Raw genomic sequence first — 24958 nt, forward strand, 5'->3', positions numbered from 1 at the left:
GACGATGAGAGGCTGGGCAGAGGGTTCAGCCTAATCTAAGCCGATTTACTGTTGCCTCTGTAATCCGGACACTTAGACTTGAAAACAGGTTAGTTACCAGTTTTTAGCTCTGCATAATTCATGATATATCACTGCTTAAATCTGTTGTGTGAAACGTATTTACGTATTACTGTTAATTGTTGGCATGTTGCATACTATAACTGTACAACAATCCTGCGCAATTTACTGTGATGCAACACAGACACTGACCAACCACTATATCTTTGAGAAACAAAGAGGTGTAGGTGGAAGGCTAAGGATTTTCAATGAGGCACAGGAACTGAGGTTACCTACTGTAACCCCAGCTTCTATGAGTAAATGGCGTAGCCCTCTAAGGCTATCGCTATTGGGTAATCCCCCTGCGCACCCGCGCAGCACTGAAACACTTGTAGTCTACGCCCACCCGCAAGGTGGGCCCCACCTTCGGGCTTCCTTCAGGTATAAATAGGAAGGAGGCCCGACAATCTGCTCCCATACAAAATAACTTTTCTTCAGCTATTCGTAGAGCCAGTGGGGCCCAGCGCTTAGAGGGCTGCGCCATTTACTCATAGAAGCTGGGGTTACAGTAGGTAACCTCAGTTCTATTTCGTATATGGCTTCGCCCTCTAAGGCTATCGCTATTGGGTTAAGGGCGAAGCATGATGTAGTCTGCGCCCCACTGGGTCCGCCCGGCACTAGAAGCACAGACACACCTGCTCAATAACACCCCATGCCTGTTGTGCCATGCGTAATGGCGCATCACCGTCCCTGGAACATAGCAAAACATGCCTATCTTCCCGACGGGGTGAAGGCTGGGAACATACCGGCCGCTGTGAAAAGTAGAGACGAAGGTCACACTTTGCCCAGTAAAAAAAAGAGGGGGAACAGCAGCTCTCTGCGTGTAGACAGGCAGGAGAGCGCACGGCTGGATCCCTGACGTCACTCACTCTGACAAGACACTCCGTACAAAATGTGTCAGAGGAAAAAAAGGAAACATCCCTCTCATTAGAGGGAAAAAGGGCCGCTCTCCGCGTGCCGAGAGGCAGGAGAGCGGCGCACAGCTGGATCCCTGACGTCACTCACTCTGACAAGACACTCCGTACAGGGTGTGTCAGAGAGGAATGGGAGACATCCCTCAAATACAATTGAATAAATGAACAGGGGGAAGACCAAGATGCAGCAGTGCAAATGTCTTCCACTGACATTCCTCCGTGCAAAGCCGTGGAGGTGGACATTCCTCTGGTGGAGTGCGCATTGATGTTCTCCGGGAGATCCACCCCAGAGGAGACATACGCCTGTGACACAGCCAGTGTGACAGCCGTTGTGCAGACAGAGGTTGCCCGATCGAGCGCTGTCTATAGTGCACAAACAGGCGCTGAGAATGGCGCAAGGCAGCCGTGCGCGCCACTAGCAGGACAGCGCGCGCACAGGACAGAGGAGATGAGACGCGGCTTCTTCCTCCGACCTGTGAGCAGGGGCAAAGAAGCCATCCAAGGAGATCACTCTCGACTCTAAAAGAGCTTGTGATGACCTTTGGCATAAAAGCCGGGTTAGGGCGTCAAACAGCTGAACTGCCATCTCCTTGGATCCGGAGGCATGACGGAGCCACAGAGAGAGCAGACAAATCACTCACCCTTTTCGCTGATAGAGCCAAAAGTAATACTACTTTGGTTGACAACAGTTTAAGGGGAACCTGGTCTAAAGGTTCAAATGGGGCTTTGCTTAGTGCGCGTAACACCAAAGCCAAATCCCACTGAGGCGCCAGTGCGCGTGACACAAGTCTGAGTCTCCGTACTCCTCGCATAACACGGCTGCTGCACTCTGCGAGCCCCTCTGTTCAATTCGCCGGGAATATAAATTGCTCTGATGAGAGCAACGTGTGTGCGCGCCCAGAACAGCAGCCGCCTGGCTGCGTTCAGAAGCTGCGCAGATCGTACTCCTCCCTGGCGATTGAGGTAGGCTGCTTCCATAGCCGTGGCCTGTTGTCTGTGCGAATCAACACATTGATTGTACAGCATCGGGGCGACTCCCCCGGTTTTTTCCGAGATTTAGAAAAATAGCGGAGTAAAAACCGCGCAAGACATTGTTCCTGGGATGACAGGAGTGTTTCTTGTATCCCATGGAACTGCTGGGGGGGAGAGGCTTCTCTGTGATGTGCCGTAATGGTGACGAGCCACGCCATCACCGCCGCTGCCCGTGAGGCAAAAAGGGCTGCGAGGGAGTTTCCACACGCTGCATTTCACTCCGTCTCTCATCATGAGGCGCGTACACGCCCAGGGAATGAGAGGTGTGTGCATGCTGTCCACACGAGGCGTTATAACGTTGCTCGTGGGTTATTATGACCATTGTAGGAGGCATATCTGGGACAGAGGAATTCCGCGAGCTCTGCAGTTTATAAACCAATAGGTTAAAAACAGCAGGCTTCTGCAGCGAATGAACCACCTCTGGAGTGTCCCCCTGTTGAAAGAGACCCAAGGGGATCATCACGTGACCAGCTGACGCCAACGCAGAGCAGCTGCGTCACGGAGAGGGCTGTGTGGGTTGTGACACGCCGGAGGAGAGCTGTCAGTTCCTCCACTCGCTGCTGCGAGAACCGCGCTCTCATGCAGGCTGAGTTTAACTCCACTCCCAGATAACGATAGTCTGAGAGGGAAGAGGACAGCTCTTCTTCCAATTTATTATGAAACCCAGGCTTTGACAGATGCGATACGAGATGTACCGTCTGTAAAGCGACTTCCTCCCTGGAGCGAGCCAGCAAATAGCAGGTCGTCCAGAGGAAACACACTCTCATCCCTCCTCTGTGGAGTGGCTCCAGCCTTCTCTACACAAATGCGAGGAGCCAGGAAATATCCGAACGGCAGACTATTGTCTGGTCTGATATTCCCTGGAATGAGAAAACGCAGGAATTTCCTGTGTTTTGGGATGATGGGTACGTGGAAGTATGCATCCTTCAGGGGGAAGTGAACCAGTCTTCCTGGTGAACACATTCCAGCACCTGTTTGATCGTCAGCATGTGGAATACTGACAGATCGAGGATGTCTCATTCCCCCAGTCTTTTTCGGGATTAGAAAAATAACGGGAGTGAAAACCCCTGATTTTCCTCCCTTTGAGGAACCCTGGAAATATCGTCTTTCAACAGGAGTTCCAGCAGCTCGGATTGGAGCGCAAGATAGCTTCTGGGAGGACAGGAGTGTTTCCTGTATCCCATTGAACTGTGGGGGGGGGGGGGGGGGGGGGAGAGGCGAACTGCTGGACGTATCCTCTGCTGATCAGCCTGCTCATCCATCTGTCCATCAGACACACGCGCTGCCACTCTGAGAAACACTCTAAGAGCGGGCGCACGTGCTCGAGATTTGTTTTTGGTCGTCATGGTGACGAGCCACGCCAGAGCCCCTGCCGCCGCTGCCCGTGAGTCAACCCAAGGTGTGCTTGGACCGAAAGGGCTGTGCGGGGGCCTCCACACGCTGCTTCTCACTCCGACTCTCATCATGAAGCGTGTACACGCTCAGGAGATGGATGGAGGTGTGTGCAGTGCTGCCCACATGAGGCGTTAATGGCGCTCATGGGTTTATTAAGGCCGTGTGTACGAGGCGTATCTCGGAGAGAGGAATGCCGCGAGCTCTCTAGTTTATTAACCAACAGGTTAAAACCAGGCTTCTGCAGCGAGCCCCGCTGTATACTAATCAAAAGATTAGTGGCAGCCGGCTTAATTAGCGAGCTCTGCAGTTTATTAACCGACAGGTTAAAACCAGCAGGCTTCTGCAGCAAGCCCTAGGCACCGTGGCGCTGCGGGCGCTGCCGCTGGGGACACTCACTGCTCATTCCCCCGTTCTGGCTTCTCTGTGATGTGCTGTAATGGTCGTTATGGTAACGAGCCAAGCCATTGCCCTCGCCGCCGCTGCCCGTGAGGTGAAAGGGCTGCGAGGAAGCCTCCACACGCTGCGTTTCACTCCGGCTGTCATCATGAGGCGTGTACACGCTCAGGGGATGAGTGGAGGTGTGTGCAGTGCTGTCCTCATGAGGCGTTATAACGGCGCTCATGGGTTATTATGACCGTGTGTATGAGGCGTATCTCGGACGGAGGAATGCCGCAAGCTTTTATTAACCGATAGGTTAAAACCAGCAGGCTTCTGCAGCGAGCCCTGCTGTCTACTTAATCAACAGATTAGTGGCAGCCGGCTTAATTCCTGGCTCTGCTTCCTCGGAGGCTCTCGCGGAGCAGACCAGGAGCGGGGGAGCCTTACTCCCCTTTGACTCGCCGCCGGGAGACCCTGTCTCTGGGGTGGCGGGGGAGCGGAGACGTTGGACGGAGCCCTTGCAGCCGCCGAAGGGCGAGTCTGACGCCGAGGCGGTTGCTGTGGGCGTCTCTCCGCTTGCGGCCTCCTGTGGCCGGCGTGGACGCCGCGGCTGCTGCGGGCGTTGGTGCCGCTGTGGGCGCTCAGCAGACTGGAGCCAGCTGCCATGCTGGCGAATGCTGTCCGCCTGTTCCGCGGCCGTCTTCATGGCCCCACCATGGCGTGGAACTGTGGTCCTAACAGCCCATACGGGCTGATTGGAGCGTCCAGTAGCACTTTTCTGGCCGTCTCCGTAACAGACGCCTGCTGCAGCCAGAGGTGGTGCTGGATCTGTGTCACCCACGCGGAAATCCTCGCCTGGGAGACAGCGACGGACGCGCACAGAGTAAGCGCCGTGCCGCTTGCTGATTTCCTCTGCCTCTGTGGTGGACCGCTCTACCAGTGTCACCACCGGGTTGGAGTGCAGCGCGATGATATTTGCAGCCGCCTGAAAGGCACACTGGTGCACCCCGGTCGGCCTGGCGGGCGACATACTCTCTGGGGGAGCTCAACGTAGGGCGCCGTCCTGTGGCGACGGAGAAGGGGACCGCATGCTCGGCCGCCAAACCAGCCCCCTGCTCCGACTCTGTCTCCCCGTCCGGGGGAGAGGAGGGAGGGGAGAACCGCACGGTGAACCATGGAGGGAGACGGGGTAGGAGTCGTCCGACTCCTGCCCGGCACTCGGCTCCAGGGACATGCTGCCGTCCACGTGCTCCTGCACGGGCCAATCGTCCTCGTCGGCCGCAGCAGCTAGAGCTTCCGCTCTTCGCTTCCTGTCGGCTGATGGGAGACGGGCACAATGTGAGCAAGCGACCTGCTGGCTGAGAGCCTCCCGCGTCCGCGTGCTCTGGCCCCAGGCAGGATTCGTACATTGCGTGCTGGTCATAGCTCATGATATATCCTGAGCCACATGAGGGACAATTTAGGACGCAGTTGTTGCTCATGATGTTTAATGGTTCTGTGCTTCAGTAACTGCCGTGGTTTGCTGAAGAAAAGAGGGAGCAGATTGTCGGGCCTCCTTCCTATTTATACGGGAAGGAAGCCCGAGGGTGGGCGTGGACTACAAGTGTTGAAGTGCTGCGCGGGTGCGCAGGGGGATTACCCAATAGCGATAGCCTTAGAGGGCGAAGCCATATACGAAATAGAAGCAGCAGTTACAAACTGGGTTTTGGCAAACAATGCATCACACTTAGAGAGATCAGAAGCATAGTAACTATGTGCCCTGGATGCATGTTGCACAATGTTATTTTTGAATAAAATGTGACTTCTTTGAACAACTAATTTGTATTTCTTCATTTACTGTATTTCTGTATAATCGAGCAATCTTTCTCTGCAGAAACCTCTATGTACAGAGCACAGCTCATAACAGATGAAAGTGCTTTAGATTATGCTCAGCAGTGTGTAGTTGGGTGGTCAAACCATCTAGTATTATGAATGAAGTGTGTTATATTTGGTGCAAAAGTTTGCATTTGGTCAGTGTTTATGTAGTTTTGAGTGCATTTCTTAATTTAGCAGGAGAAATTAGGTGTTTTGCACTTTGGGTGAGTGGTTTTGTGAATTGTGTTTAGTGTTCTGATAAACTGAGCAATTAAAAAAAAAGAAGTGTGTTAGCAATCGAGAAAAACTGTAAAGACAAACCACCAATTAATAGGATAGACAACAGGTGTAATGATCGCAGGCAGTCCTGCCTCCTCTGGCAAGCTGGGTGTAATCACCCTAATTACAGAGCCCAGTGCTGCATCCTCAAGAAGGGTTTAAATAGTAGCTGTGTACGATCCTCGTAGACGGAAGCGTGTAGACGAGAGGCTTTTTCTACCGATTCACATCCATCCATCCATCCATCCATCCATCCATCCATCCATCATGTTCTGTTAAATTGTTTGCGCTGCGCAGCATTGTTTGTGTGGTTTTCAATGTGGTGCGTTAATTGTGCGGCACATTCAGAGCTTAGACGCGCTGTTTATTTAGCTTAGAAAGAAGCTTTCTTGTTTCAGAAATAAATATGGTCTTATAAAGATTTCATTTGTTTAGTCGAAGCATTAATAGTGAAGTCTTATTTTATTCATTGAATACCTCTGTTAAAGGAGGACATAATAGTTTCTTGTTTAAAAATAATAATTCATTCGATTTGTCAACATTTCCAGAAAAAAGTCAAGTAGAAAGAATCTGCTTTATTTACAAATTCTAAAATGTTCTCTTTTGTTTTCAAAGGTTTTTCACCTGCATAAAGTGACTGCATAAAGTGAACTTGCAAATCAAAATAAAAAGTATTGAAAAGAAGCTGTGTCACTGGAGTGAAATCCTGTTCCCAAAGTCCGGTAGACGCCTCATCCCTTTCAAGTGGGGAATACACACAAAAAGCCCAGGAAACTTGACAGTTACTATGCTTCGGATCTCTCTAAGTGTGATGGCATTGTTTGCCAAAACCCAGTTTGTAACCGCTGCTGCCTGTGCCTCATTGAAAATCCTAGCCTTCCACCTGCACCTCTTCTTTTCTCAGTCCTTCAGATAAACAAAAAAGATATAGTGGTTGGTCTGTGTTGCATAAAAGTAAGTCTACCACAGTAAATTGTGCAGGATTTGTGTACAGTTATAGTATGCAACAATTCAATTACAGTAAGGAAGTAAATACGTTTCACACAACAGATATAAGCACTGATATATCATGAATTATGCAGAGCTAAAAACTGGTAACTAACCTGTTTTCAAGTCTAAGTGTCCGGATTACAGAGGCAACAGTAAATCGGCTTAGATTAGGCTGAACCCTCTGTCCAGCCTCTCATCGTCAAACCATGGTTGTTAACATTTCATTTCATTAGAGAGTACTCTGCTTTGTCCACGTCCTCTCCCTCCAGCTCTACCTCTACCTCTCATTCTTCCTCCTCTCACTCTCACCCCACCTCTTCCTCCTCCTCTCACTCTCAGCCCAGCTCTTCCTCTTCCTCTTGCTTCCATGTTGGCTTCCATTGTTGCTGTAAGAAAGTAATCACCTGCAGGGCCGGCCCTAGGCACTGGCAAACTAGGCGGTCGCCTAGGGCGCCAGATCTGAAGGGGCGCTGCGCTGGGAGAAAAACAAAATTAATAAAAAAGAAAACATTTATTTTATTTTTATATTCTGCCCAATTTTCTGCCCTTGATGTAATACATTTACATTAATGATTGAATAAAGTAAACACCCTTTGCACCCCGGGCCGGCAACATTTTGCATTTGCCTTGTACGATGTGCGCTGTAAGTGATGAAAGTGGGGGATGTTGACTTATCAGGCGCCCGCAGCTCACAGTCAAAGTGAGACAGAGCTTCCGAGCGAGCAAGAGAGAGAGAGGGCACGCATCGGTACAGCGGATTGTTGTTGGATTGAGGCTGATAACTACAGCTCAGTGAGGTAAAGAACTCTTGAGTGTTTAGATAGTTCACTTTAGTCTAAGTTATCTCAATGGGTCTCAAACGGTTTGGTCACAATTTATGTAAACAATTATTTCCAAGGTACACCTTTATAATTATTAGGATAAATAACAGGTTTGAAATCATTCCAATAGAGAGGCGAAGTCCCTCCCCTTCCGGTGGGACTCATGGGAACTTATTTCAGAAAAAGTATTTATTGAAGTCAATGGAGAGAGAGAAAGATTATCTTTCGATCCCGTTTGAATTGTGCCACGAATTACACATATGATGTTTGTCAATCTTAAATAATAATTTCCATGTCAAAAAAGTCACAGTTTGTCATAAAACTGTTGAAATACAAGATTATGAAAAATACGCAACTAGAAAGACTACAAATCCCGGTCCCGTATGCTGGCTCTTACGGAACTGACTAGCTCCCCTTGTGTGTATGTACAGCTCTCAACATGGCCAGACTTGTAGTGATTTTCACCTCTGCTAATACTTTCCGCCTCATTCTGAAAGAAAGAAGTGAAATGTGCCAACGTGACGGCCATCTTGGTGTGTGGTGCGAGATGGGAGATGTAGTTCATTGAGCGGTTTCACACAAAAAAATGTGTTACTTCTTAGTTTTACGACACATTTTTATTTTTTTGACTTGTAAAATCATCTTTTAAATTGACAAACATCATATGTGTAATTCGTGGCACAATTCAAACGGGATCGAAAGATACGTTTTCTCTCTCCATTGACTTCAATGCATAACTTTTCCGTAATAAGGTCCCATGGAGGTCCCCTGGAAAGGGAGGGACTTCGCCTCTCTATTCATACTATAGAGGACAGTAAGCCAAAAATATCGTTTAAAACTGGAGATATTAAATATGCATCAATGAATAAATGTTAACTAGGTAAGATATGAATGAACAACAAAAATAAAATATGTTACATTTATTTGCTATTGGCTATGGTAGGTTATTTGTTATGTTCACATACTTATTTGATTATTAAAATTCAAACCGATCGTTTTCATATGGGTGTTTTAGAGTTGTACGCCCCTAGATCTAGTCATTCTGCTCAAAGTGCACCAGATTGAAGCATTTTACTTTAAAATATTAAAAACTACCTGTGGTCTTTTTATAGTGCTAACATCCTGATTGATGAACCAACAATTATGCCATCAGGTGTTTGGTCAGGTGGAACGTGTTTCTTGATCATTGGTCCATGTGTGAGGCGTTTTGAATATCAGTGTTTTAAACCTGCCAACACGTGACTTTATGTCAGATTCCTGTGTCTTATGTGGAGAAACGTGTGCAGTGGTTTGCAAAAAGTGCCATGTTGATTTGCAAACTGTGTGAAAAGCTGAAAACGTGTTTAGAGTTTTGGAGATTTGAGCCGATGTTTTGCTCTTTGAGTGTCAGTTAAAGTAATTGTGCTTTATGTATCATTTTAGTGTGTTAGCAATCGAGAAAAACTTTAATCCTAACACTGAAGTTCTGCCACTGTCTGTGTTTAAGTGGATGTCATTGAAGACCTTTACAAGAGCAGTCTCAATGCTGTGGTTTGGACGAAAGCCTGACTGGAACGCATCGAAACAGTTATTTAAATGCAAGAAATTATTCAACTGTTGAAAAACAACTTTTTCAAGGATTTTACCTAGAAATGGCAGGTTTGATATGGGCCTGTAGTTGTTCATTACTGAAGCATCTAGATTATTATTTTTTTAAGAGCGGTTCTCACACACACACACACACACACACACACACACACACACACACACACACACACACACACACACACACACACACACACACACACACACACACACACACACACACACACACACACACACACACACACACACACACACACACACACTTAATACATATGTCTGTGAGGGTGTGTGTGTGTGTGTGTGTGTGTGTGTGTGTGTGTGTGTGTGTGTGTGTGTGTGTGTGTGTGTGTGTGTGTGTGTTTACATTTTCATTTTGTATGTGTGAGAGATAGAGGAAGAGAGTGAGGGAGCTGGCAGCAAGGCTGAGAGCAAAAGAGAGAGAGGTGGGGGGACATGTTTGGCTCTCAACCTCTGACTGGTTGGCCACCCCTGTCCTAAAGCATTCATCTGTTTGCATTTTAAACGTATTTATCTTAATCGTTATCACTGTGATTAACAATATTTTTGTTTTATTGTACAGCATTACATTTTACATTCAATTCTTGTTCCTCTTATTCTATTTACATGTAAGTACAATATTTAGACTCTGCATTTTCTTGGTCACTTCCAACATTCTCTGCACTATTTTGCTTATTGTATAGTCATCTGCATTACATGCATTGATCTTGCAACATAATCTGGCACTATTGTATTTTACTATGTTTCTTCTTGCACTATTTCAATTAGTTTTATTGTCATATATTTTATATATATTATGTTGCATTGTTGGAGGAGCCTGGGACTTAATTTCCTTTGACATTTCTACACTGTAGCTACTGTGCATTTGCCAATAAAGTTTGAAACGGTTATGATGTGGTTAGTGCCCACAGGATCTCTGTCACCATGGGCCCCTTTCCTCTGCAGAGTTACAAGAACAGGAAGAGGAACACCAGCTTGTGGTTTCAAAATGAAAATCACACATGTGAGTGTGACTCGCTGCTGGCAGAGCTCATTCTGCAAACAGCAGATGCATGAGCAGTTTAACACTTGTGTGAAACACGGTGGTTGTGTGGCACCCTTCTTTACCACCCTGTTTCCCACCTAACCAGATCCGATTAAACACACCCAAATGCAATGTACCCACCAAGAGTCTGAAGTGAAAATGTATATAATAATTCCTTTTGTAAGAAAATAAAGTCATTAAAACTCATCGATTTGAAATTATGTCATAATTTGATGATTTGTTTTGGTTGGTTGCTGCTCACACCCGTCACCCCTGCCTTTCGGAGCTGTGTGTGTGTATCAAGCAAGACATGTGTCAGAAATTTGAGGGAGGCGGGATTTCCTTTATATTAAGAATGTGTTGAGTCGGACCGAGCTGCACGGCAGCAGGTAAGTGCCAAGAACTCAGCCACCCTCGATTTTATTGTCCTTCTAATCCACCTGCTGATATCGACATTTAATTAAATACTGAATACCGGCTTTGTCCTCAGGGTAGAGGAAACTGTTCAAAAATAAGATCTTACAGGAAATATATGTGAAATAGTATGATGAAATCCTAAAAAGCGGACAGAAGCAGAACTTACTGAAGAAACTGAGAGGAAGACAGACACAATTGAAGATTTCTTCAAACGTTACGCAAGAGTTGTTCGATCATATTAGAGACAAACTTGATGATAAGTGCAGGGATGGAAGGGTAACTTAAACAATTGTAACCCTTTATGATTATTAGTCACCTGTAACATGTTAATGCTAATTACTTTCTGTCAGTTTTTGGATTACGTCAACATCAAACGCAATGCAAATAAATCAAATAGAGAGACATATCTATAAGATGTTTTGGCTTGAGTGTATTATGTACGCGAACAGAACAATGTGACCTTAGAAAAGAATAAACCAAGATATTTAGGATAGAAAATGTGTCCTCTTAAATCCAGGCTAGACTTACAAAAAGTGTTTTAGTTTAATATATGAATTTAAAGCAAACAGTATGTTTGTTTTAATAAATCAGTTGTCCACCCAGTCCATAGAAAAAAGTAATAGTAATTAAAAATGTAACTGAAATCTGACTGCGTCTTTTCTTAATGTAACTGTAAGGGGAATACAGTTACTTATTTTTTGTATCTTTATTACGTAATCCCGTTACATGTGATCCATTACTCCCCAAGCCTGTATAGGGGTTTGTTATGTTTCTGATGCAAACTCACTTGAAATGAACCTCTGAGCCCTCTGACACAAAGATATTCAATTTTCCCACAGTAGGAAATATTTTGTGTTATACATCCTGCCCTCTGCAGATCATGCGCTGATGTGAAAATATAAAAGCCTTATATACCTCAGATCTACCCTTCCTTCCTTTCTAAGAGTTGCATACCAGTAAGCAGTGGCCTGTTGACCTGAAACACACCCGGCTGGCTGCCATGAAGAGATCTGGATGCCGAGCCCTCCTGGTCCTCAGCTCCCTCTCAGCCCTGCTTTGTTACATCTTCTTGGACCCGACCCTCTACCTGCAGGACCCTCAGCCAGCTGTCCCTCAGAGAAACATCAGCATCCTGCTGTGGCGCTGGCCTTTTGGCCGCTCCTACAGGCTTGATGGAGACAAATGCCTCGAGATGTACAACATCCGTCGCTGTTTCCTCACTGATAACACCTCCACCTTCTCCACTGCTGATGTGGTTGTCTTCCATCACCAGGAGCTGAAAGAAGGATTGTCGGCGCTGCCCCTGCACCTGGACCGCCCAGCCTCCCAGCACTGGGTATGGCTGTCCATGGAGCCCCCTGTCAACAATCCAAACCTCACTCCTCTCTCCGGCATCTTCAACTGGACGATGAGCTACAGACGTGATGCTGACATATACATCCCCTACGGAAAGACCGTGCTTGGGGGGGATGCACAGAGCTTCCAGGCTGCTCCTAATCGCTCCTGCCTCGTCAGCTGGGTGGTCAGCAGATTCCGTCCTCAGCAGGATCGGGCTGCTGTTTACCGAAGTCTAAAGAAGTACATCCCCATACAGGTGTACGGCAAGTGGAACAAGAAACCCCTCTCGAACAAGAAGCTGTTGCCCACAATTGCAAAGTGTGCATTTTACCTGTCTTTTGAGAACTCTGAGGCAAAGGACTACATCAGTGAGAAGCTCTGGAGGAACGCTCTCCAAGCAGGGGTGGTGCCTGTCGTTCTCGGCCCCAGCAGGGCCACCTATGAGGCCATGGCCCCCCCTGGTTCCTTTATCCATGTGGCTGATTTCAAGAATACAGCAGATCTGGCTGCCTATCTGAAGCAAGTGGCTGCAGACAGGCAAGCCTACGAGGAGTTCTTCCAGTGGCACCACACTCACAGGATAAAGACCTTCACTGACTGGAGAGAGAGGCTGTGTCAGATCTGTGTGCACTTCCCCGGGCTGGCAGCCAGCAGAGTGTATGAGGACCTGGAGAGCTGGGTTCACAGCTGACATTGCACCTCTTCATGCCTTCAGGTCGCTTTTTTATTTGGATGCTTATGATATTTGGTTATCTCATGCAATTGGGTAATACCATACAGTTGTGGTGTGTGATGAAATGTGTCAGCCATGCAATTACGGTTAACAGAGAACAAAACACAAGCTATACGAAAAAGCGGAAGTGGGAACTTGTGGGGAACCATAAATACTTTAGTTATTTTGTTAAAACCACAGAAGCTCAGGCTACTGATAAATGTAAATAAGGAGCACACATTTCTCCGTCTGTTTGTTGTTTTTCTGCTCAGGGCCGCAGGACAATAGGGTAACACATATCTGATGAATATTTACATGGAATTTTCACAGTGGAATACTTACATTAAGAGTTTTCTGAAATTGTTGGTATAAATATGTAAAATAGGCACAAAATGTACATTTAATTCAATTTGTGTTGAAGAATTAGAGGATTGTAGATCTCATCTCCGTGTATCACTTCATACATTTATATTAAATATTGTTTACAGCAATTATTTTTATGTTTGCAATGTTTTAAGGCTTTGATATCAGGCTATGATTTGACCAACCTCAGTAAAAACTTGTTGTCAAGACAGATGAATATGGTAACAACATTTGAACTAATATGAAACTTGCCTAGTTACTTGCCCGTTTATGTATTTGTGTAATATAAGAGCAATAAAAGAGCAGTACAATAACAACTAGAGAATGCAATTCCTGAAGAAATTGCTAGTGGGAATGCTTTATGCTGAAAATCTGACGCTAAACTGCTATGTTGAAATGTAATGTGTAAGAAAAAAAGTGAATAATTTAGATTGAAATGATACATTAACACTGGGGGCTTGAATGTGTGATGAGAGAAGAAAAGAAAGTGAAAAGGCTTGGCAGCAAAATATTTGAACCGCAAACTTCGGAACTAACTTGATGGCGAATGATCTGTCGCCATGACAACGGCATTTGATGACACCCCATAATACGCTTAGATGCGTTGATGGCTGCATCGTTACCAAACCTGTGAAGTTTTGGGGCGTTTGGAGCAGTTTCACTGAAGTTATGAGAAAACCGTGTTTCAAGGCGAGCATTGTGTTGCCATGGCAACGGCATTTGAAGAAATCTCAAAACTGTCCCGTAGATGTCTTCACGGCTGGACTGTTAGCACACATGTGAAGTTTGAGCACTTTTTGAACATTTTCATAGGAGTTATAGCGACATCATGTTTTATGGCGAGGGATGCGTTTCCATGGAAACGGCATATGGCAAGATCTCAGATTTGGCGTAGAGCTGTTGAGGCATGGACCGGTGAAAAACAAGTGAAGATTGGGGGACGATTGGACCGTGTCGATGGGACTTACAGCCACATCGTGTTTCATGGCGAGTGGTCCGTCGCCATGGCAACGGCATTTAATGACACCCCATACTACGCTTAGATGCGTTGATGGCTGCATCGTTACCAAACCTGTGAAGTTCTGGACTGTTTCGAGTATTTTCACTGAAGTTAAGAGAAAACCGTGTTTCAAGGCGAGCATTGTGTTGCCATGGCAACGGCATTTGAAGAAATCTCAAAACTGTCCCGTAGATGTCTTCACGGCTGGACTGTATTCACACTGCTATCTGAAGTCTGCTGCTCTGAGCATGTCAGTTGGAGTGATGACATCATCGTGTTCCATGACACAGGTGTTTATAGTTGAGCTAACGAGGTGCCTAGACTTCAAAGGCTTCATTGTTCTGAATGAGAGATGAACCTCTTACATGTGAACGTTTTGTGGAAGAACGATAACAGATATCTGTGAAATTTCAAAACGTGAAGCATGTCAAGGACCTTGAGTATCTGAAGTGTAATTTTTGTGTACTTTCGGGTTAATAATTTGGCCTTTTTTGCAGTTTAACTAAAGGTGTGCGGCTGCTGCTGTGAGGAAATATCTTCCTTAAATTACAATGGGCTTTAATGGAGACATGTTGAACGTTTTTGTCACTTCATGCCCTCAAGAGGCACTTTGTTTAATTATTTTTGCTTAATTATTTGTCATTTTTCAAGCTACGAGATGTTTTCCTACGTTTATCATGATAAATTATCTCTCAAGAATGTAGGGTTTTGGAATTATGGCAGTTTTAAAAAGAAATATGAATGCGAATTTCAAGCTGTCCTCCACTCTAGCTGTGACATCAAACACTCTAGTTAATGTTAAAATGTGAAGAAAACCTCTAAAACAAGGTCTGAACAATGTTTAATATCTGTAAAAGTAAGAATCAGATTTAAAAGTTGTTTTACACGAATAATGTCAGAAAGATGTGTAACACTTTAAAGTTGGAATGAGGTGTCTGAGTGAAAGTATGAATGAACAGTTAGCAGTTGAATTGCATGAAGATTTGTTCAAGTTTGAAGCTTTTCTCCATTGACTTCAATGTTAAAAATGTGATGTATTATGAGATGTATCTCTGGAATTATGAAAGTTATGAATGAGAAAAGTAATAGCCATCGATTCCCGACCAAGCTGAACGTTTTGATGTTTGAACGGAGTTTCTGCGATGTTCAATGCGGGAGGAGAAGAGGGCCAAAATACCGGCGGAATAATAAACTTTCGTCCTTAGAATAAGTTACCTAAATGTGTATTTTGAAAGTTTTGCTTTCCATTGGCCTATAAGAAGACATATTATGGAAGAAAACAGATTGAGTGGTGAGTGAATAAAAGATTTTTCCCCTGTGGTATTTCACCTTGTGAGGAAGCACAAACTCCTTCACTAACATTTGGACATTTTGCAAGCCCTTTGTCTGTAAAGAAAGGTAGGCATTTTTCTTAAGAAATTCTTTATCTCATTTAATCCATTTACAAAGGCAAATAAATGAACTATGCATTTCAATAAATGTTGCTTCTCATGTTAAAAAGACACACAATCATGATATCAATCACAATTTCCAGTGTTCAGTCTCCTGGGTTGCGGTGGAATTGTCCAAAAAAACGGCTCCTATCATCTCTTCCTATCCACTATTCCTCGACCTCTGTATGTCACAGGGTTAAGGAATAGTGGTTAGGAGAATTCAAAAGGACTTAGGAGAAGACGACCGGGCTTCAAGAGAATCCGACTGCACTGACACTATCCGATGTATTAATGACGCGCCAGCAGAGGTCATAAATGTGCGTCTGCTGTGGGGAAACTACAGTTTTATATACAGAGGACTACAGTGACAATATACTCTTCATTAGGTTGGAACTGAAATAAAAAGTAAAGTGAACTTTTTGTTGTCACGCTCCGGTCCACACATGTCCATCCCAATACGTATATATTTGTATGAAAGTCTTTAGATGATCCCAGCTCGTTCCCCTGCTATCAGTCCCACCAGGTGGCTTACATTGTTCCTCTGCTGCCTGCTCATGACTTCAGTGAGTTTCAGTGCTCAATGGGAAATGCACACACACTCACACAGGCCATGCCATCGGGAGCAGCTCGGGGTCAAGTCGTGCCCAAGGATACATCAACATGTTGACTGCAGGGGCTGGGAATTGAACTACCAACCTTCTGATTTGTAGACGAGCAGTTTACCATCTCATGAATGTAGGTTTGGTTGGGACTCCTCACCCGTCTCTTTTGTCAGTTGCTTTTTTGTCCACAAGGAAGTGGGGGGCAATTGGGCCCATAACTATCACGAATGACTGTAGGAGAGGTATCCTCTCTGATGCAGCTGGTGGTGGGGGACGGGGGACGGGATGTCTTTCTTCCCAAGAGGTAAACTCAATGAAGCTCATCCTACAGGGTGCTGGACAGACCAGGGGCCTCATTTATAACGCCGTGCGTAGGATTCAAGTGGGAAGGTTGCTTACGTAGTAGAAATCCAAAAAATAGGCACAAAGTTTCCGACATTGTCGGATTCACCAAACATTGCGTACTGGCGAGGATAGTGCGTATGGCACTTCCTACACCGGTTTCCCTTTATAAATCACAATCGACTCGAAATGCGGCGCAGCTTTTGCGGGCTTCACGTAACGCCCATACTTGCCTATAAATAGTCAAAGAAACGCCCATTCATTCATTCATTTTGACTGACTGCATGAAGAAGATCTCAGGAAATGACGACAGAACAGCTAAAAAAGACATCTCACAACGTGTCATATTTTGGTTCTTTTGGGGAGGTCGAGATAAATCATATTGTTTGGTGGATGCAGTTTGAACCAGAGTAGCAGCATGGAGGTCGGATCGTCACCAACATAAATAAATAAGTGGTCCGAAAAAGGTTAAAGGCCATGTAATGCATCTAACACAGGTGTTTTTTAACATGTAGTTTAGATATCACCAGAATAAAAATAAATAAAAATGTTTAAAGTTTGGTCATAATTAAATGACATATACGTTAAAAACCGTTGTTGGTTCCGAAGTTTGCCGAGTACGCCCCCGATCACTCCCGAACGAGCGGCGACGTCACACGTGGCAAATATTGCCATTTGATCAAATCAGTCCAAATGGCAAGCAACGCGACAACTTCAGACAGCGACAGCGACAGCGATCATTCAAGCTCAGATTCGGTGGGTTATCTGGATTCAGTTACAGAAGTAGAGAGTGAACCAGCTAGCCTTTCACTTCAAGGCATCTTGCCTTATCAGTACGAGCCTCCTGCCCGGCAATCGAACAACGAGGCAGAAACTTGTGAAAGAGAAGCGGATTCCGCAGCCGGCGAGACTCGAGTCGGCAATACTGAATGGTAAATTCTGTTTTATTTAATTTGACCTGCACTAAATGTCGATCTTAATTTGTCATCTGTTCCTCACACGTCCGGCAGATATTGTTTTTTTTTAATGTTATGTACAATATTCAGGTGTACATGTCAATGCTGTGAAAGCATGCCCACTGCAGATGAATGTGTATGCTGCAGAGAGATCTGGCAGGTGATGGGACAAATAGACAGTTTGCAACCTACTGACCAAATAGAAGACACCGACGAGAAACCAAGGTGCATTATTAGCCACCCAGGCTTTAGAGAAGGCTGTCTCAGTGTTTGGACACTGAAAATAGCGTATCTTCAATACAAACAACAACACAGAGCAGTTGATGGCCCACTACACCAGTAAGTAAATATTGATTGACCCAACTGCCTATTGCAGCTTTGCTTTCATATAATACTTTTAGTCGCTACAGATATGGTACACTTTTAAAGATACCATTAAACTCTTTCAAGCAGTCAAAAACAGCTTGGCTTTTATTTTTTCTGTGTATGCAAGTTCAATGTATGCTTGGGAAAAGAAACAACTACACATGTGAGGAAATATATAAGAGGTCTATGATTCTGTCAAGCAGTCATGTACAACCTCATATTTATTTTGTACAAGTAAAATACAAATATCATGTTATAAGCCAATTTGTAACCATTGCTACATAATAGTACTACATAGCATTTTATTTTTCTCCAAATATATTTATAATCTTTATACTTTTTTTTCATTAGGAAGTATCAATATACAGCTTATCGACAGTTTGTACGTTGGTGCTGGGGTGTACTCGGCCCAAAATTCAGAGTCCCGCTGCCTGCATGTGCTGTAACCGAGATACGGAAGACTTACCCTGAACCGGGAAGCCGCTATCAGGGATTTCAATGGCCAAATCTGTAATTTGACATAAATCATGCAGCTGAACTGGTTAAAATGGTTTCGCATGATGTAAATAATTTACAAAGTACATCATTTACAATATTATTTTTCCAAGGAAACATGTAAATATAACAACATTTTCCAAATCACAAGTTTGTAAGATTGTATTAATTTACTGTTTGATAAATAAAAAAGGGTTCTTTTGTTAATTTTTCACTTGTAACATTTGATCTTTATTGCAGTGTACATTAGTCTATTTTGGTATATGTGCGAGCCCACAAATAATTAAAAGTGGTAAAAATAATAAAGATATTCAGACGTAATTCATTTTTGGCCTTACTTATTTCACTTCAACTTTTATATATTTCAGTCACTAGGCAAGTTCACTGTACTCTGGTGACATTTAGCTTCAAGCTGGCATAACACCTGTAGTAACTTAATTCTGACCCGAGTTTTGTGCACAATCTTCCAGCACCCATGATCAATGTTTATAGCAATCAGGAAACATTCAGAGCTCACAACTACACATCGCTTCTCCATCATGAATTGTTAGATAAAAAAAGTTTAGCGAGGTCCGGTTACACATATGTTGAGCGAAAATAGCGGAAGGATACAAAACAAACAATCCAGACGAAGCTGGTGTTTGCCACGTGTGACGTCACACAGCTGGGTTAATGGCTGGCAAGCTTTTCGCTACCGGAGCGGAATAACAGGGGAAAGTGGCACACATTTCATGTTATTTGGGGGGTATTTATGGAAAGAATCATTGATGTTGATATGTCAAAGTGATGAAGCGATTTATTAACACAGAATAACTTTTATTTTGGACATTTCATGGACTTTAATGACAAAATAAAGACACATAGCCTTCCTCAGGCAGTGTGTTTGTACCGGGGACAGGAGACCCCCCCTTGATGAGAAACTAAGAAATGATCGGGGAATCCCTCCGGAGTGGAGTCATGACGACTGAATCTGAATTATTTGTTTGTATTTGGTGGTTTGTGTTCCAGCTGTCGATCAGCAACTATATATCCATAATCCACCAGTTAAAGGAAATACAACTAATGTGTTGTGTTATATTAGCTGTACAATTTACCACATATGGTGTTCTTAGTTTCCACACCTCACCTCCTGTGTTTTAAGGAAGACTTGCTCCTGTTTCTCCATGTGACATGCTGTCCATTGTTTTGACTAGTTTCTTTCTAAGGAAAAGTCGCTGCTGGCATGTGTGGGTCAATGAGCACTTAAAACATGCCTTTAAAATGTGAATAAGGAAAAACGAGTCAAACCATTTTTCACATCAGATTATATAAATATTTATTTCAGCTCTGCTATATATCTACATGCAGGCTAAACATGGTGGTAAAGAAGTTCTCCGTAGTGTGTAGAACTAATGTAGTCAAAAACAGTCTGTATCAGAACGGGCATGACCAAAACAAGGCAACCGTTTGGCTCTTTGCACTCAGAGCTATAGAACATGTAGAAAAGGCAAACGGCATGAGAATTGTATAATTTCTCGTCATCCCACATGGCCCTTTGTTTTGTTCCACAAGTTCAGTATGTTTGGATAAAACTGTCTTACAACATAGTTAAATATCTCCCCTGTTAATACTCCCTGGCATCTGCTGTAGATATTTTCTTTTGACATATTGTGGATATCCACAATATTCAAAGAGATGATTTTACTGTAACCATCTCTTTGAATGTGGAAGAGCTGAGAGGGGCCTAAAGAGTGCAGCTTTCCTGAGTTAGATCAGGGCTTCTGCACAGTTTCCCGACAAACATCTGTCACTGAGGCCAAATATCAACCTGGAAGTTGAATGTCATCTGGGGCAATATAAGCATACATACAGTACACAGAACGATAGTTCACATCCAGTCCTAAAAGAATGTATCATGGGAATGTCTAATAATTCAATATAAATATATAGGTTTCCTAACTACAAAATGTTCTCAGACAGAAGGGTCTTGACCATTGTCAGGCAATTATCATATGGATGTTAGGGTTTTAATTACCATGCTATACTTCCCCTTCTGTCTGCACCCCGACTTTTCTTAAGGCTGTAATGTAAATGACCTAGCTGAATGAATGCTCTTCCTGTGTCTAAACTCATTGTTTGTCTGTGTAACAGGGTCAGATTCTTGTACTACATCAGTGGTAAAGGTTATCTGTCCTTTCCAGCTGGAAATAGATTGATTCTGTTAAATGCTATAACTCTTTATTAAATAACACAACTTTGGTTTAAGCTTGTGTGTTCTTTTCTTACCAGAAGGTGATTAAGTCTGGAATTTCCACCACAGAGTGTTTAGGCCAGGTGAAGATAGCAGCTTCAGTAAAGGTGAAAGCAGAGAATCTAAGAGGTCATTTGAGTAACAGTGCCATTACAGTACCATCATTTTAACATTCAGCATTTCTACTATTAATTATCAGGAATGGAAAACTTGGATTAATTTGGGGCCAGAAGTCAACGTGACCTTCTGTCAATCACCAACTGGTTAGTGGATTACAGCTTTGACTTTTGCCAACTGGTTTAAAAAAAGAAAAACAACACGATGTGAATGGATTGAATTTCTAAAGCGAGAACATGGTGTTGGTGACTGTTCAATCAGAAAGTTGCCCCCCAAAGCACACCCTGCTTTTTGTCTATTTACACTGACTGGGGAAAATATGTATGAAATCAACATCCAGCTGTATTGAAGAAGCATGAAACTGGCGAGTGAAATGTATTCTGAGGTAATAAATCAAGTGAGAAATAGAGTCATTTCTCATTGAGTTCTATACAATCCGACCTCTTTTTGCACCCGCATGAGTCGCCCCCTGCTGGCCATTAGAAATAATGCAAGTTTAAGGCACTTTTGCATTTTGTTTTATCTGGTGAAGGTAGGATTAAATGTGAGGGAGCTATGCTATACAGTGTGCTGATACCTACGCTCTTATCTACAAAACTATTACACAACAAACTGTAACGCACCACAGATAATAGGTGAATTATTTGTTAAAAACCTTGACATCAATTATTTTCTGAGACATTTGCTGTCCTTTGCACATGTGTAGGAACTCTTCAAACCCTTCAGTTAACAACAAGGAAACAAACAACTGAAGATTTGACACAAACTAGCGGAACACAAGCACTAACACAAGATATCTGTCCTGTACATGTCAGCAGCTATTTACAGATCACCAAACCATGGAGAGAAGCCATGTTTGAGAGATGTATATACACACTCTGTTTCAGAGTTTTAGGTAAAGAGGTTCCAAATTCTTTTGAAATTCTTTTATATTATATACTTAAGAAATGTAAAAAAAAAGATTTTAAAATTTCATAACACAGCGTCATCAATTCATGCATAGAGGAACTAGATACAACGGTTACATAACTAACATACTGATAAAGATCACGGTGTGTTAATAAAATATTAAAATCACATTTAAAAATGCGTGAATAAAATCAAAGCCTGCAGTGAGAACACATTCAATTTAGGATTATTTAGTTATCAATAAACATGGATATTCATGGGGACCTATAAATCTATGGACTCAGAATTTCTTAGTGGTAGCTCAGTGGTGCAGACACCTGTCTGTTACTGGACTCTGCTTTGTTATTCACTCAGGATATTTGATTCAATGTTTGTGTATGTTACCCCTCTGAAGTTATTCAGAATGTTGGAGGCATTGGTCCCTGCTTCAGTCCTGTTTCAAACAGAAACCAGCCCTGTTTCCATGAACGCCTCACCCTTGATCCTCCTCCTCCTCTAAAGACCTTCCACTCTCCGTCCTGTCCTGAGCACAGCAGTGTACGAGGATTATGTGTAACTGTGCCTACTATTTATACACACAATTCTGCATTCAGAGTGAAGTGTCTCGAGTCAGGTTTACTTGTGGATCCTTTGAAGGTAAAGGGTGGTGTCGTCAAACAGTGGGTTCTTCACCTCCATTTCTCCAGTCTAAAGACGGAAACAGAAGAACAGATGCTGCTTTATTAGAAATGTTACTCTGCTATAATCAGTGTCATGTTTGCACAGGAATTAGGTTTTGTGAAAAAAATGCTTCAATCTTCACGATTTTCAAAATGGATAAAATAGTAGAGCACATTGGAATTTGGATAATGGCAACACAACTGATTTTTTTGTTTTAATTGCAATACATGAGTGGATGGTTGAAAGCAAAAAATCCAACATATTATCACATAAAAAAAAATCCCAGCCCATTTATCCTTCACAACAGACTTTTTGACTTATCATAACGAAGAAATAATATCTGAATTCCATTAAACAAGCATTTAAAATTCTCTTTGGCCAGCAGGGTGCAGCGGCACAATCTGTAAACAATACCTTAGAGCAGTGGTTCGCAAACTTCGGCCCCCCCTTGGGTAATTGGAAATATTTTCGGGACCCCCCCAACCAGGTTCCCATCTATATTGGTAGGATTAATTGTATATTGTTGTAAAAACATTAAATTTTCTCTGCTAATAATAATGAGATACAAAGATCCAACTATAATTTTATATTTTATTATGGATTACACATGAACAAAAGTGCTTGTAATAGATACTGTGAATTAATTTGGCCTATTAAAACTGGTTGGCCTTCTTCCCAGAGTAGTAGATTTTTTAATTCAAATTTCTTTGAGGAAAATATATTAATGAACTACTATTTCCACTGCAGGTTGCAAACGATCACATCACTTTACCATTCCTATTCCACACATAGCCTATCAATGACTTGTGTGTGCTTGCTTTCCCTCGCAGATCTTCTCAAACCGGGGCTGTTGTTTTGAAACTGCCACTCTCAGTTAATTCTCAACGTTCAGCTTTGATCTGTATCTCGTTTTGATGGCAGCAGCAGCAGAAAAGCCTATCTCACACAAGTAGGATGTTGCAAAAGGCAGCATTATGCCCACAGCTCTCTGACCAATGAGATATTTTCGAGCAGTGTTTGTTTACAATTGAATAAGAATACATTTGATTTATATAGCACACTTTAAAAACAACCTCATCTCAAGGTGCTTCACAAAGCTAAAAGGAGAAAATAATACAATAAAAAAATCTACCTGCGCCCCCCCCCCCCCTGCAGTACGTCCACGACCCACCAGGGGTCACGCCCCACAGTTTGAAAACCACTGCCTTAACACTAGAACCGCCAACGGGTAAATTTTACCCGCAGCGTTTTTTTTATTGTATGTAACTTTTTTTCCATAACATATTAATGTCTCCCAGTCCGTGACTTTTCCTGAAAGTGTGTTATATAGCACCCTCTGTTGTTAAAAATTGTCAATAGGAAGTCAGATTGAAAGAATCGCCAAATAAATTGCCATTTATACCCATATCCGCCAGCGGGTAATATTTACCTCATAGAAAATGCAGCGTAAACATGACGTGTTGCTATAGCACCGCCTTTTGTCTACTGCGGTTCCTTATAGATAGAGAGATAGATAGAGAGAGATAGATAGATATATTGATAGATAGATAGAGAAAGAGAGAGATAGATATATAGTTATAGATAGTGTAACATCTTGGAGAATACAAGATCTTGGATGACTGAGCTCACGTTGAGGACGTAATGCATGTGTGCAGGTTACGTGCCAGTTGAATAAAGATGGACACTCGGAATGAGAGAAGTAGTCCGCATCGTCTGTTTATGTAGACAATTATATGTTCATAGAACAGACCATTACAGATGGATCGATAGATAGTTATAGATAGATAGAGATTGAGAGATTTGTACCTAAACAAAACACAAGTCTAACATCAAGCGTTTAAATCAGCACTTGTAGCAATATTTTATACTTCATGCTATCTGCACAAACTATGTCATCTGAAAAGCTGAGAGTCCACAGATTCTATTGGTATAAATGCCATCCCTGTGCGATCAAAAGTCATTGTTTTGTATGATAAATAAAATAACATTGTACCTTGCAAATCAATAGCGGGTACATTTTACCCGTTGGCGGTTTTAGGTATACAGCGACCTCTGGCGGTTCTAGTGTTTAAGTAACCATTAGAGCCAGTATTTTGTTTTGATAAGAAAGGCCACCTAATGTAGTCAACACACTATAAAAGACTACAATTCCCACAGCGCCTCCTCTAAAGTGACAGTGATGGGCAACCTGCTTGAAAGACGCCGTTGAGGAACAAGTTATATAAGCATTGTCAAGAAAGAAAGAATACCTAAGTTGTCTGTTATTTTATTTGAGTTTTGCTTATTTGTTTTGAATATTGTAAAGGCCTCTTTTCTTTGTTGCACATGTAAAAGTTTTTTATTTTATTTTGAGTAAACAAGGTAGGTAGCAAGGAGATTTTGGAGAAACCAGCTCGAGTGCGCTAGAATTTGAAAATACATAACTGAAAAAAATCTGCCCCTTCCTTCAGACTTCCTTACAGAGACCCTCCTCCAACACACACGAACGCGCACATGACCAATGAGGGCACGAGATAAGTTTGTGCACAGATGGAAGGCTGACAGGCAGGTAGGCCATCCAGTTATTTTAGCCGGGCCGGCTCAGATGATTGGTCGTGCTTTTTACAGCGCCACGGCTTCCACAGATGAAATAT

At 43.3% G+C, this 24958-nt stretch overlaps 2 protein-coding genes across 5 annotated transcripts in view; one reads left to right on the top strand and one right to left on the bottom strand.

Moving 5' to 3' along the window:
- npdc1b (neural proliferation, differentiation and control, 1b) overlaps positions 1–24958 on the bottom strand; it is a 120126-nt gene that overhangs the window by 6201 nt on the left and 88967 nt on the right. For 2 of the 4 annotated variants that reach the window (XM_079689548.1, XM_079689549.1), the window contains exon 9: positions 22285–22352. In XM_079689548.1, coding sequence (XP_079545674.1) covers positions 22285–22352 — 68 coding nt within the window. Of the gene's footprint in view, positions 1–18078; positions 22353–24958 lie in introns of those variants that run through there. The other 2 variants (XM_079689550.1, XM_079689551.1) reach the window with 2 other exon arrangements.
- LOC307045154 (alpha-(1,3)-fucosyltransferase 7) lies at positions 9709–13343 on the top strand. Its single transcript, XM_079690687.1, has 2 exons — positions 9709–10774; positions 11747–13343. Exon 2 carries the CDS (start codon positions 11803–11805, stop codon positions 12829–12831), a length of 1029 nt encoding a protein of 342 aa, XP_079546813.1. The 5' UTR covers positions 9709–10774; positions 11747–11802; the 3' UTR covers positions 12832–13343.

This window comes from Notothenia rossii (assembly GCF_949606895.1).
Source record: "Notothenia rossii genome assembly, chromosome: 6".
In the NCBI taxonomy this organism is placed as follows: Eukaryota; Metazoa; Chordata; class Actinopteri; order Perciformes; family Nototheniidae; genus Notothenia; species Notothenia rossii.